Source organism: Trichogramma pretiosum, unplaced genomic scaffold, assembly GCF_000599845.2.
Source record: "Trichogramma pretiosum strain Unisexual culture from Peru unplaced genomic scaffold, Tpre_2.0 scaffold36, whole genome shotgun sequence".
In the NCBI taxonomy this organism is placed as follows: Eukaryota; Metazoa; Arthropoda; class Insecta; order Hymenoptera; family Trichogrammatidae; genus Trichogramma; species Trichogramma pretiosum.
In genome coordinates this window covers 99072-114360 of record NW_019641685.1, presented here as the reverse complement: position 1 = coordinate 114360, position 15289 = coordinate 99072, and the positions used below count along the sequence as shown (strand labels likewise).

The 15289-nt window shown below is 36.4% G+C and overlaps 1 protein-coding gene across 1 annotated transcript; it reads right to left on the bottom strand.

The window, feature by feature from the left end:
* Positions 1-3122: 3122 nt before the first annotated feature.
* On the bottom strand, positions 3123-5552 carry LOC111694165. Its single transcript, XM_023461163.1, has 3 exons — positions 5447-5552; positions 3821-4975; positions 3123-3220 (listed from the first exon to the last, which is right to left on the bottom strand). The coding sequence occupies exons 1-3, from the start codon at positions 5550-5552 to the stop codon at positions 3123-3125; spliced, it is 1359 nt and encodes a 452-aa protein (XP_023316931.1).
* Between the last annotated feature and the right edge of the window lie 9737 nt (positions 5553-15289).

Below are 15289 nucleotides of genomic sequence, written 5' to 3'. Positions count from 1 at the left end.
GTTGGCCATTTTAGGGTTTTTTTGAAATTCATGAAAAATCACAAATATTAAAATAATTCCTGGATTAAAGTAGAATGATTCAAAAGTAAAAGTGCCCAGCAACTTTTTTGTTGGAAATTGTCCAAATTTTCAGAAAAAAAATATGCCAAAGTGATTGGAACAATCTAGGTAAATGTAAAGCAAAAAAACTGCAAAAAAAACATAAAACAAGAAATCTACTCGAGTTCGAACCGGACTTTCATTTCCTAAACTATGTAAAAAGCTTCCCAAAGATGTCAACTAATGCCTGATAAAGTTTTGTAATGGGTCTTAAAGTTTAACGCAATGTAGACAACAATGTGTGGCGAAAAACATGCAAAAAAGGTCAAAAATAGGCCCAAAATGCCTAAAATCACCAAAAACAGCCATTTTCAGGCCTTTTTTGCATGTTTTTCGCCACACATTGTTGTCTACATTGCGTTAAACTTTAAGACCCATTACAAAACTTTATCAGGCATTAGTTGACATCTTTGGGAAGCTTTTTACATAGTTTAGGAAATGAAAGTCCGGTTCGAACTCGAGTAGATTTCTTGTTTTGTGTTTTTTTTTTATGTTTTCCCACTATGCTCTCTTTGGGTGGCTCCAATCACTTTGGCATATTTTTTTTCTGAAAATTTGGACAATTTCCAACAAAAAAGTTGCTGGGCACTTTTACTTTTGAATCATTCTACTTTAATCCAGGAATTATTTTAATATTTGTGATTTTTCATGAATTTCAAAAAAACCCTAAAATGGCCAACTTTGGGCCTCTGAAAAAGTGTCATAGAAGGCCCCAAAAATTCTAATAAAATTTGGGGACATTTCTGACATCAAATACAACAAGTTTTTCATATTTGCAGAAAAAAAATTTTTTTGACCAATCGATTTCACAGAGAATCGGCCATATACTTACTTTGTCCAAAACTGATTTTAATTGCTATTTTAAGAGCGATTTGTAAAAAAAAACCGAAAACTTTAATTTCCGGACACTTATTTTAGTTATCGGACACTTTTCGGTTAGTTTTAAGACACCCTCAAAACTAGCTTTATAATCATTGGAAATTTTGATGTGTGGTATAGAAATGTAAAAAATAAGATGAAATTATATGCTGAACCATTTTTATACATATTTCTTGCCAGGATTGTTGTATTGTAATTGTTAACATATGAAACTTTATGTTAACACGAGAAACTTTACTATTTTAATTAAATTGTTTAAGCTTTTCAATCAAGGAACTTTCTTTGCGCGTTTTACGAGCTGTCGTTGCGATGATTATTTAAAAAAAAAATATTCACGTCTTCGAGACTTATGGCACCATCTTTCGGTAGAAATCGTTACCAATAAGCAACAAGTATTACAGAGTTTCAGCCGCTCGGCTTTCGGAAACTCTCTCTTTGATCAAGTCGACTTTTGTTTTGACGTATCATCGTGCCAATCGCTTTCTGACAATCTGATTCGAATTCCATTATTCCCTCTTCGATGGTACATACTGTCGCCGAAATAACCAATACTTTTTAAAACGATTCTTTACATGAACCATTATATTTTGAGTCGTTATAATTTTTTGTAGGGTGATCGTAGGAGTAATATACATCCAATTTCAGCTTAGCCAAATGGCCGACAAGACATTGATTGACAACTTGTTTATTACTTTGTATATTGGGTGATCGTGAGAGTAATATACATCCAATTTCATCTTAGCCAAAAGGCCGAGATCGTAGGAGTAATATACATCCAATTTCAGCTTAGCGAAAAGGCCGGGAAACCATTGATTGACAACTTGCTCATTATTTTGTATATTGGGTGTGTGACCTGGAACTTACTATTCGACCTACGACCTCTCGTCAGTGGCGCGTGTCCCTTCGTCTCGTGAGTCCGTCCTGTCGTAGATCCACCAAGGCACCTGAAGTAATAATAATTCTAAACAACCTGAAGTAATAATAATCAGCGACGTTACAAATAGTTGCCCTTTACGGCAGGTGTTGGAGGAGTAGACGTGGCTTTTTCTCGCTTTGTCTCGCTGCAAGCCACAACCTCGACTCATCAATGCTCGTCGTATCGGGTCAAGTAGTGGCTGAATCATCGCCTTTTTTCGTTGATGTTGCAACTGCTCATCGACGATTTCTTACCCTTTCTCTGACAGCATCCTGAATGAGAGCTACAACGGGCGTCTCTCTGACAGCGTTATATGGGTGAGAGCTACAGCAGGTGTCTTTTTCGTGGTTTGGCATCAAAAGTTCCAAAATAATTGTTCCAAGACTTTTTTCCCCAAACAATTAATTTTTCCAAAATAAATTTTTCCACATAATTAATTGTTCCAATATCATTATTTCCAAACTATTTTTTTTTTAAATACTAATACGATGACGCAATATAAGATGCATACATCTACTTATATATCTATCGTATATATCTATCTCCATAGTAACTGTTTGTTGTTTTATTATTATATGTGCTTTACAGCAGTATTATATTATAGACATTCAAATGGGAAAAATTCAGTTAGGTATTAGAGGTGCAAGCTGAAAGATGCCTGCTCTGCGCGAGCTATCACTGTTGGTGACGGCGATACTCTTCGACTTAAAAAAGGAAATCTAGCGGATCATACTCATGCACCAAATAGAGAAGCAGTTGGAGCTATAATTGTAATTTCAGGTATTAAAAGACGTGCAGCTGAGCACCCCGAGGCACCTCCTGCGCAAATTATGCGACTCCTGCAAGACGTACCATTACCTGTACTAGCTGAGCTACCTGACCGCGAAAATGTCAAACAAATAATTCAACGGGGGCGGAAGAAAAATGTGCCCGCTAATCCTCGAACTCTTGAGGAATTATTAGACATTCCGGATCAATTTAGAAAAACGAAGGTGGGTGAACCGTTTTTAATTTATGATTCTTTCGAGGATGAAAACGCGGCAGCAACCGATAGAATAATTGTATTTTCGACGAAAGAAAATTTAAGTGACTTGGCCAGAAGTCGCATTTGGTACGTGGATGGAACGTTTAAAACTGCTCCATCGATTTTTTATCAGTTCTTCGTAATTATGGGATTGACACAGCAATATGTCAACGGCATGGAGTTAAACATAGCCCTACCTTACGTTTATGCATTGATGAAAAGTAAAACGCAGTTATCATATGCCAAAGTTTTTGAAGTTACATCGTCAACAGCCGAAAATCTTGGTATCGCAGTTATTCCTCCTGAAATTATCATGTGTGATTTTGAGCTTAGTATAATTAAAGCTGCAACTACTCGTTTTGGATTAATTGTGCGGGGATGTCTTTTCCATCTGTGCCAAAGCATTTATACACTGGAAACCATGTATAGCCGGCAGAACTCAATAAAGGGTTATACGAGCTCGACTCGATTGTTTGCTCTGCCAACTCAATTTTTTGAGCTGATACAGCTCAATTAATATATTTTCATCATAACAAACGAGAAGCGAGGTGTACAGACACAACTTTTTAAATCTTTTGCTTTTACATGCTTAAGTATTTTAATTTCGATGTCAGACGAGTACGTTCTCGTTGATAAGCGTCAAAAATTGATAACGGATACATGACATTAATTTATCATATGGTTTAAAAAATCTTTATTATATTTTATATTAGAATTAAATTACATATAACTTTTCAACAATATAAATTGATCGCCCACAATACTTAGTGGTTTATAATTAACAAGGTTTTCAAATTCTATAACATCAGAGCTGTCAGACACATTTTGCACAAGATATGCGTACTCGTGGCATGAAAAAGACGTTAATAATCTATTATAAACCAATAAAAGTTTGCCATTACTTTCGCAAACTGACTTGATTTTTCCAAATACAGGTTGACCATTTTGTTCAGCAACGCATACGACCACTCCTGGCTGGTATTTACTGCCATATTTTTCAATCCAGTTGAAAATTTTAACTTTTTCATTGAAGAGATCATTTTTTTGCGGTAGTTTTTCTTGAACTGAGGACTTGAATTCTTCAAAGGAAATTTCTTGTGATGGGCCGTTTTGGAATTTTGAGCTTATCTCTTGCTTGTAAAGTATGCAAGCTAATTTTAATTGATGTTTTTTGACAATGCTATCACATACTAGTTTTTTAGAATGTATTGAATTAGCAGCAACTTTTGACTCTTGATGTTTAGCCTCAAATCTCATTCCCCAAGTATTTACTAAAGGACCAGTCTCTCTCATGACAGAGAATAGATGCACTGCTATGTGGTCTTTAGGTTTAAGCGGTCTTTTTAGTATTTGAATCACTAGGGAATGATGTTCTTTTATGAGGTTTTTTAAAAGTGTACTACATCCTCGTTGCAAAGCAGGGCAAGTGGCTAGAGCCACTATCTTGCGCAACACAATATATACATTCCATGCTGGATCATTGATTGGTATATAATCACCAATCAAAATTCCAAAGTGGGTCGTGAATTGGAATAATTCCGAAGCTGACATACGTATAACGTCGTTCAGCAAGTCTTTTTGAAAAATAGGGGTAGGCTTGTTACAATCGACTATGCCCCAATCATGTCTAGCTATACGTAAATTAAGATCATCAAGAGTGAAGAACTTTTTTTCGATATAATATTTGATGAGAGAGCACAGATCAAACATACAAATGCCCTCCATCAAATCGTGCATTATATCAGCAGAAATGTTATCCAAAACATGAAAACCAGGTAAATTTTCAAACACACAACTTTCTTTTATTCCAGTTTTGCTGACATCGTGAACATTAACATCTCTCTCATAATTTTCTTTCGTTCTCAAGTATGCTTCATCTTCCTGTATAGCAATAGATCGTTGAAATTTATTCATTTTACAAAATCTGCATGCATAATTAGCGTTAAAGCTTTCAGTAAATCCTAAAATACCATGTAGACCTAAGTTGTCGCCTACTATGAGACCTAGTTTGAAGAAAATTTGTACCCGTTCTTGTGAGATTGAAAGTTCAATGCCTTCTGTTTCAAGAATTTGGAGATTTTGAATTAAATGTTTAAAAACTGCACGATTCCCATACTTTTGCCTATCTTTCGAGTAATAAAGAAGAACATGAAATATCATGGAAAGGGTTGATTGGTACTGTGGAGGAAAGCATGGTAAAGATATGTATGTACCAGCCAACTTATTTTGTCCAGCATGACTACTTAATGGACTACCCGTTTCAAAATCATCAGAGAACAAAATTAAAGGAAACACTTTCTTTGACTTATCCCAATTTTCAATTTTTTTTTTCCACAACGGACTTTGAATAAAATTAGAAATTACGTCTTTTTCCTCGTCAAGAGATGATACATAGTTTACGACAGCATTATAAACACCTGGTAACTCAAAAATTTTTTTGAGCGTATCTTTCAACGGAAATAAATAAATATAAGATTCATGGTGAGAGGACCCTTTTTTTTCTACGCCACTAGATGTGCGTTTAATACCTTGCAGTCTGTTATCTAATCGATGTTTTGTTGGGGTTAAATAGTATCCTTTTTTTGTAAGAAATGCTAAACGCTTTTTATCACTGTCAATATCGTCAAAGGCCATGCTCAGAGAATCTATCATATTATTTAAATTGGAAACATCTACACCAGTATTTTCAGACAAATTCGATACTTCCTTTTTAATGATATCAAAAGTATAATTAAGTATATCCTTCGTATTTATTACGAAATCTTGCATATGCTTTTGAGAAAGATCTAAATCATTATAAAAGTTAAAAGTTTTATCCATGATAATATTTTTTAATAATTCAACTTTTTCGAACTTTTCTTTTTCTATGTTATGAGTATGATCTCTCTGATCAGATTCAAGTTTCAGTGGTATTTTGATATTGGTGAATGTAGAATCATTTGATGGGTTGAGGTTAACGACAGAGTGTTCGTTATTATGTTTAAGTTGCCAGTGGCTGCGAAGAGATTTGAAAAATGGAAAGGAACGATTGCATAGATTTTCTCCACATTTATAAGGAACCAATTCATCTTTATAATGGGTTTTTAAATGGGAATCTAACAGATCTATACTCAATGTTTTTTTACAAACGAAACACAACGGCATTTTTTATACTAAATTTAAATTCAATGTAAACCAATACTATCGATATCTATTTAGTGTTGCGCAAGTCAGCAACTAATGCGTATACACCTGGTGGTATTTCGTTGTCTGTTTCTGCTTTCATATTATATATCCGTTTTTGAATTACCATCCATGGCATCAAACATTCTTTTGGATAAACAAGTTGCAGTGAGAAAAAACTCTTGTATGTTACATCAAAAGCTCGAAGTGGTGAGGTGATTTCATATTTGAAATCGTTAATGACAACAAAACTTTTCTTGATGAGTCCATTATTTTCTACTATAGCCAGCATAGGTTGCTGCAGTAGTCCATACTTTTCTAGATCTGATTTCCGTTCAGCAAGAACAATTTCCAATTCTGACTCGTCCTTAAAAAAAAAAAAAAAAATACATGTACTCACACAAAATCATTATTTAGACTAACTCTCTAATACATTAAAAATGTATAAAAAAATAGAAGATGTTGAATTTTTAAATTACTATGGCCAGAAGTATAAACGCCTTTTGTGATTCCGATTTAGAGGGTTTCCATACTTCTGCGGGCCTTGACTTTTCCGTTGACAGCTTTGAATTGTTATTTATCACTGAAATCTGGGCAGGATTTGACAGAAGCAGTGGTAATAAATTCAGGGACAGCAAAACTTTTAAATCTGTAAAATTTATTTATGGTTATGTTGATTGTAAATAAAATAACTTGAAGAGGTATCGAAGCCAGGTGAAAATAAACATTCGAAAACAAAAAAAGAAAACATTTACGTAGCTGTAAAAAAAATTCAGAAAAAATGTCAGAGAGCACATTTAAAACTGTTCACTTTGATCTGCCTTCGGTATTTCCTGTTATCAAATGATAAATTACCATGATCTACAGTATTATCAATCAAATCTAAATAGCCTTTCATTTCTTTGCTTTTACGCGGACGAGATTTGGCAAACGCTACAATTTCTTTTACAACTTGAGCATACTCATCTTCAAAACAGCTACTATGATTAGGATATGCACAGTTAAAGTCAATTTCTATCAATTCGGCACCATTAATTGGATGCCGAAGTGTAGGGTACTCCAAGGTGACATCGAAACTTAGAGGACTATCTATAAGCTCCTTCATTCTTTGAGAAAATGTATCTTGCCAATATTTCCGAATTGTCGTCCACGGGGACAGATTTATTTTCAGCCAATTTATCTTATCGTGCATGACTTTCTTCTCTGCTTCCGTTACTTCTTCTTTTGAAAAAAACTCGCGAAATCCAAGGCATATCATTCGGCATTCACTTGATACATCAATGTATTTCCTCTTTTTGGTTTTCATACTTTCGGTAAGATGATTTCCTAGCAGTAGACCACGAAGAGTAGCGTGTTTGTCGTGCAATTTTCCTTTGGCAAAAATTGTTTTCTTTGACACTTTATTAGTCGTAGAAGGAATATAGTAAATTTCCTTTTCCTCGGTTGGAAATGTTTCAGCAATCAATCTTGAGAGCTCGTCTAGCCTGGACGGACGTATGCTACGAAAATCGGGACAAGAAATAAAAATAATTATATTATTTGAAACTTTTTATAGAACTTTTACGAGAAATAAGAATTTTATAACAATTTTATGCAAGCACTGCTTAAATAAATGGATTGGCAAATCCACAAATCAAATTTTTGAAAGAAAAATTTAACCTTTAGACGCCGAGCATGATCGACAGACGATGATGATACGGACAACTTAATACTTAGAGTGTAAGGAACTAGTAATACGATGTTTGAACACATGAATTTTGATGAAAATAAAATACTGCGTCTAAAGGTTTACGTAATGCCTAAACCATCATGAAACATTTTTTACGTGAGCTCCGGTACACTGAGAAAAAAAATTCAATGAAAAGCAATGAAACTTTGGTAAAAATAATTCAATATTTTGTTGGATGATATAAAAAAAGATTAATCCAATGAAATTATTTCATAGATTGTATTTAAATAAATATTTCATTGAATCAATGAATTTTTTTTCTCAGTGTATTTTCAAGGAACTTACTTTAATGAACTTGAGCTACGCATTTCTTTGCCAACTATTATTTCTGCTAAAATCCCTCGCTGGTCAGAAGTCAAGTCATGGTGGTCTTTGTAGTGGGCCAGAATAGCGATACCTTGAATCGATTTTTGGAGTACATCAATTACATTGGTCACTGGGGAAGTAATTTGCAGCATCAATTGTAGATTGTCAAATCTCTCGAAGTTGTAGACTTCAGGTTGAATTTTTTCTGTATTAGAATTTTCAGGTGGTTGAAGAATATTAGCTTGACTATCCACAGAATCACTACTCAAGTCTTTATTAAAAAGAAATGATCCATCCAGATACACCTGAAATATAGTTTTGAAGATAAAATCTTTTGCACTCTATCAAAAATTTTTCAAGATGCCTATAAAAGATCACTTCATCGTTTTTTCCCTCGAACTCTTCTTTCCATTTGGCTAGAAATATAGATCGTGGCCCTCCCTTAGTGAAAATACTCCTTATAACTTCATCGTTGAGGAGTTTAAAGCTCAATTCGTCTATTTCGTTTTCTTTAAATAAATAATGATAAAATAGAATACAATAAAATATCATTAAATATTGGTCAATTAAATATAGATATCATTTAATTCACATACCTTCAAAGGCTTCGATATATTTTTCAAGCCCGTAGCTTTTTAATTTATTTTTAACGTAATCGTCCATATCTTTTATCACTAAACGTCAATATCGTTTGTGAGTAAACATAACCAGTGTATACAAATGAATATAGCTACATATTACGATCTCACAGCTAAACGTTTACATAGTTGTAATAACGATAAAACATTTAGTTGTAAGAACTATATTATTGGGCTCATACAGCTAAATGTAATCAGCTAAATTTGGTTGAGCTGCTGTTCCTCAAAAGGGTTTCCAGTGTAGACATGTACAATCTGAAGGACTGCAACAAAAATACAATGATCAAGAAGATCGCTCAATAAAGGAAGCTACGCAAATGATGGCAGCATTGGCGTTCGTTCCTGAAACAAGTGTTTTGGAGCATTTTGACACCTTCATGGACGAGATATCTTCTAGGGAAGAGACGGAAGATTTCTTACCGATTGCTGATTATTTTGATGTACGTTAGTCAATTATTGTTCAATTTTTATTTATTTGTAATGTACAATCCCTTTCTACTACATAGAAAATATACGTCCATGGAATACTTCCACGTGGAAGAAGACGAGCGGTAGCACCACGATACCCCCCCTCTATGTGGAACCAGTACAACGCAGTTCTTCACAATCAATCACGAACTAACAACATGTCCGAAGGGTGGCACAACCGCTTCCAAGTACTTTTGGGGAATTATCGCCCGAGTCTCTATACATTTTTAAAGGCTATGCAAAATGAGCAAGGTGACATTGAAACAATGCGACGACAAATTAGTCTGGGCCAGAAAGTTAAAAGACCTCCACTGCGAAAAAATCAAGCTTCAGAAGATAGAATATTGAACATTGTATTACAAAATCAAAATTATGTTGACAGAAACGAAATATTAGAGTACCTACGAGCAATTGGTTATAATTTACATTTTTAAATTTATTTTGGAATAAATGATTTGGAAATTTGACGTTTGGAAATTGTAATCCTTGGAAATATTATACTTTGATACATTTCAGCTTTGGACATTATTGATTGGGAAATTCATATTGGAAAATTTTTTTTGGAACTTTTAATATGCAATCCTTTTTCGTATTTTGATGCCGGGCGAGAAACTTAGCCAGACGAGCACGCCACTTTTCATAGATCTGATTTTTCTTACTACGTCTGGCTTTTCAAGAAGCCATATTTTCACTGAAACATGCACAGTGTCACTAACGAAATTTTATCAAAATAAAACAATAAATTATCAGAAAAGTCAGTTGACTATATACCTTTGCTGAGTGATTTCTCACGTGGATTGGCATGCAACTTATAGCGGTGAGCCCTCGAAGCAGTCATGATAATGTCTCTTTTGGATAGACATATGGTATCTGGCGGATCGTAAACCAATACTACTCATGCTCGACGAGCTTGACTAATTTCACAATCAGTCGTTTGTATGTCCCTCAAGTGGTTGTAACAGTGCGTACCAAGCCGTCGCTGCAAGGGTGCACTTTAGCTATTCTGGCGAGTGGCCAATGAGTGCAGGGAAGAATCTCGTCTTTTACTAAAACGATATCTCCTGGGACGAGGTTTTTATTTACACTTAGCCACTTATTTCGTTTTTGCAGCGGAAGTAAATATTCTGAGCACCAACGTTCCCAGAAGGCTTGAGTTATCTGTATTACTCGCTTACATTGCTCCAACAGGCCCAATTTTTTGCCTTTATTACAGATACCGTATAAAGCGTTTAGAATTATTGTAAAGAACTTAGGAGAACCAAAAATCGACCTGCTTGCTTCGAGACTGAATAAGAAGTGTGAATGTTATATTTCTCGTCTTCCAAATCCTTACGCGTGTCAGGTAGACGCTTTCACGGTATCATGGATAAGCCTGTTCTTCTATGATTTTTCTCCTTTTATCTTAGTCACCAGAACTTTGCAAAAAGTTAGAGAGGATAGGGCAGAAGGTATCATAGTCGTGTCAGATTGGGGAACCAACCCTGGTATCCTTAGATTAATTATAATGAAAAAAAAAGCCAGCTGGTCTAAAAATTCACAAACTGTTGCTAAATATTATAATAGACCAATAGTTACCGATTCAAATGAATTATCAGCGGTATTGTTATCTAAGAAAAAATGATTGTTATTCTAAGAAAAAGTGTTTTTTAATCAAGAGTTGTAAGCTACAAATATTCTGTAAGCACAGATTTCATTAAGATTTAGAGTTTTAAGATTCTCAGTATGTTGATGTACTCACAAATGTAAAGATCTGCTTTAAAATAAAAAAATAAAAATAAAACACGAAGAAAGTAACATTCAATTATCACGACTATTAATTTGTTTAGCACTCTAAAAAACTACAGGTATACATATAATAGGGTGTCACTTAGTTCCCGAATCGCTCAGATCCTCGCTCCCAAGGCTTTAACAGTTAGTTTTGGCCTAAAAATGAAGAACCACGTAGCTATGGGGCCTTAATAAAGTGATTTAACCGCCCCTGTAATTGCAAATCGTTATTTTTCACTTAAAAATCGGAATACGGGAAAAAATATTTTTCTATCGCTGTAATAACGTTGCAAAGTTATTATAATCATTCAACAGTCTTGACAAAAGTCAAAAAAAGTTTTAAAAAGTTCCCAAGTACTTCGTTTTGATGCTAAATGTGAGTTTGAAGGGCCGAAATCAACGAAAATTTACAAAAATTACCATATTATGCATTTAAACGATTTTTTCACTATCAGAGGTGATTCGTGGACCTATTATCACAAAAAAATTTTAAATTGACCTTGAAAACTTTAATTTCATATATTTGAAGTTAATGTTTCATCACTGTAACCAAAGATACAGCCATGGTAAACCTATTACGTCGGATCATCAGGTATCAGATTTGTGTATTTATGGGTCAAAATAATAATTTTATAAATTATCGTCCGCACGTATGTCACCGATCTTGACGCGCTTTTGGTATGTTATAGTACATGATAAAAAGGGTCAAAACCCAAATTTTGGACCCTCTCCTACCCTATAAACGTCAATTTTCTATTTATATTTTTTCATGAAGCCCTGAAGCAATTAAAAATCTGAAAAAATTCATGAAGGTACTTTTCAACATTCCAAAAAACATTGGATTTTTTCAGATTTTTTGAGTGCTTCATGCCTTCAGAAAAAATTATTGAAAATTTCAAAACTCCAGATTCAGAGATAGGAAGCAATAACCTTTTCAGACATTTTAATAGTTTTATCATTCCTTAATGTCTTCAGAAACGTCTTTAGAATTTTGAATTAATCTTTGTGCTGTTTAAGATTGAGCTATAAGGCTTCAATCGAAAACCTTAAAACGTCATAATTTATTTGAAACTTTTGTTAAAAATAGCATTTTTCGGCTCTAAAAGCTATCGCCTTCAATCAAAAAATCTGAAAAAATTTGAAGTTATGTATTTTGATAAAAAAAAACCGCAAATAATTTTCCCAGATTTTTCGAGGCTCCGTATTGTCCCAAAAAAAAAATTTTCGTTAAAAAAAAGGGGTTTTTTAGCGTCAAAAGTGCTTTTACTTTTTGGAAAAAATTTGAGAAAATTTTTGGTTACTTTTTTTAATGGAATAAAAAAGTGAAAAAAATTTTCGAAAAGGTTATGGCATCCCATCTCCGATTCTGGAGTTTTGAAATTTTCAATAATTTTTTCTGGAGGCCTGAAGCACTCAAAAAATCTGAAAAAATCCAAGGTTTTTTGGATTGTTGAGAAGTACCTTCATGAATTTTTTCAGATTTTTAATTGCTTCAGGGCTTCATGAAAAAATATAAATAGAAAATTGACGTTTATAGGGTAGGAGAGGGTCCAAAATTTGGGTTTTGACCCTTTTTATCATGTACTATAACATACCAAAAGCGCGTCAAGATCGGTGACATACGTGCGGACGATAATTTATAAAATTATTATTTTGACCCATAAATACACAAATCTGATACCTGATGATCCGACGTAATAGGTTTACCATGGCTGTATCTTTGGTTACAGTGATGAAACATTAACTTCAAATATATGAAATTAAAGTTTTCAAGGTCAATTTAAAATTTTTTTGTGATAATAGGTCCACGAATCACCTCTGATAGTGAAAAAATCGTTTAAATGCATAATATGGTAATTTTTGTAAATTTTCGTTGATTTCGGCCCTTCAAACTCACATTTAGCATCAAAACGAAGTACTTGGGAACTTTTTTAAACTTTTTTTGACTTTTGTCAAGACTGTTGAATGATTATAATAACTTTGCAACGTTATTACAGCGATAGAAAAATATTTTTACCCGTATTTCGATTTTTAAGTGAAAATTAACGATTTGCAATTACAGGGGCGGTTAAATCACTTTATTAAGGCTCCATAGCTACGTGGTTCTTCATTTTTAGGCCAAAACTAACTGTTAAAGCCTTGGGAGCGAGGATCTGAGCGATTCGGGAACTAAGTGACACCCTAAAGTACAGTCATATCGACAGTGGTACAAAGCGTAGAAATTTTTACGTAGAAAATTTACAGTTAAGCACTAGTATTGTAATGAAGTGAAACTGATGATGAACAGGTAATGGCGAGCGACGTGCTCTCAGGATGGGGGAAAGGTGAGAATGTTGGCGAGTGATGGTGGAATTAGGGAGGTTTTCATTTATGCATCGGGATTTCCAGTCTTGTTTATCGAGTGAGATGAGGTGATTGTAGATGGGCTTTTTATATGAAGAGGCGGGAAAAGTGAGATTAATTTCGAAGGGAAGTGAGAAAAGTATGCGTGATGCGGTGTGCGAAAAAGACTTCGTCAGAGCTCCAGTGCGTTTGGCGTTGTAGTAGACCAGCGGTCTGAAGCGACGAGGAGAGGTGCGGATTTCGGGGTGGTCTGCCATGAGGATGAAAGGAGCTCGCAGTCGAGATGGTGAACCACTCCGCAGTATGTCCAGAGCGAGCAAAGCAATCCTCAGCTCTCGTCGACGACGCACCGACAGCCAGCCCAGGGCCAGGCGGTACGGTGTTACATGGGCAGTGCGAGGAATGGAGCCATAGACAAAGCGTACGCAGGCGTTTTGAACACGCTGTAGCCGTAGGTTTTGTTCGGCCGTCACAGAGTCGTAGACCGCTGCAGCATAGTCGAGGTGAGGGAGCACCAGGGCGACCGCAAGCGTTTTTCTTATGCTCTGAGAGAGGGCGTGTCGGTAGTACCGAAGCGAGAATAGTGCGTAGTGGCAGCGTGACACGATGCTACTCGTATGCGCCTCCCAGTTGAGTGTTGGAGTAAGCTTGATGCCAAGTGTCTTCACAATTGGAGAGTACTCGATGTGTGTTCCCTGAACCGCTATCTTAGGCAGCCATGAGGCTTTGAGTTTTGTCAAAAAAGCGAGGCTGCCGAGTAGTTGCACTGTTGTTTTGCTCGGGTTGAGTCGGAGGCCACAGCGAGACGCCCAAGCAGCAACCGACTCAGCGTCGGAGTTGACTGCAGCGATGAGTTCAAGAATACGGTCGGGGTAATCATGCGCGTAGATTTGCGTGTCATCAGCGTAGACAATGTGATCACAGTGGTGAAGGACGGTGCGTAGGTCATTGACAAATATTGCAAATGAGAGCGGGCCGAGCACAGACCCTTGAGGTACCCCAGATGTTGTAGCGCATGATTGGGTCAAGGTGCCATCAGCGCGCTGTACAGACATGCGTCTGTCGCACAGGTAGCTGGCGAACCATCGCAGTGCGAGATCGCCGCAACCAATCTGTCTCAGCTTCGCGGTGAGCAGGCCATGATCAATGGTGTCGAAGGCCTTAGAGAGATCGAAGGACACAAGGAGGGTGACCTTCTTCTTCTCAATAGCGTTTCGCACAGCTCCGGTGAGTTCGAGAAGTGCAGTTTGTGTCGAATGTCCTGTTCTGAAACCATGTTGCCTTGTATCTAGCAGGTTTCGCTGCTCAAGGAAGTCAGTCAGCTGGGCATGGACAAGAGAGAGAGAGCGAGAGAGCGACAGAGTGAGTCCACCAGCAGTAAAAGAAAGAGAGTGTACTAGAAGAGAGTGACAGCAGCAGCAGACACGCGCGTTGAAAAAAGCAGCAGCGAACCGACCAAAAGTGAAAGAGAGAGAGAACGAGAAGAGAGCGACAGCAGCAGCAGACACGAGCGTTGAATTAATCTGCAGCGGGCCGACAAGTACAAAAAGAAAGAGAGAACGAGAAGAGAGCGACAGCAGCAGCAGACACGCGCGTTGAAAAAAGCAGCAGCGAGCCCACAAGCACAAAAAGAGAGAGAGAGAACGAGAAGAGAGCGACAGGAGCAGTAGACACGCACGTTGAAAAAAGCAGTAGCGAACCCGCCAACAATAAAAGAAAGAGAGAACAACAAAAGAGTGACAGCAGCAGCATACACGCGCGTTGAAAAAAGCAGCATCGAGCCCACAAGCACAAAGAGAGAGAGAGAGAACGAGAAGAGAGCGACAGGCGCAGTAGACACGTGCGTTGAAAAAAGCAGCAGCGAGCCCGCCAACAATAAAAGAAAGAGAGAACAACAAAAGAGTGACAGCAGCAGCATACACGCGCGTTGAAAAAAGCAGCAGCGAGCCCACCAGCAG

Bases quoted from the DNA above. Each gene is read 5' to 3' on its own strand.
- LOC111694165 (XM_023461163.1), bottom strand. From the start codon at position 5,552: ATGGCCTTTGACGATATTGACAGTGATAAAAAGCGTTTAGCATTTCTT. The intron at 4,976-5,446 runs GTATTAAACGCA...TTCTTGAAACAG, and splicing joins ATTAGATAACAGACTGCAAG to AAGGCATTGAACTTTCAATC. The intron at 3,221-3,820 runs GTAATGGCAAAC...TGATAATTTCAG, and splicing joins AATCAAGTCAGTTTGCGAAA to GAGGAATAACTGCGATACCA.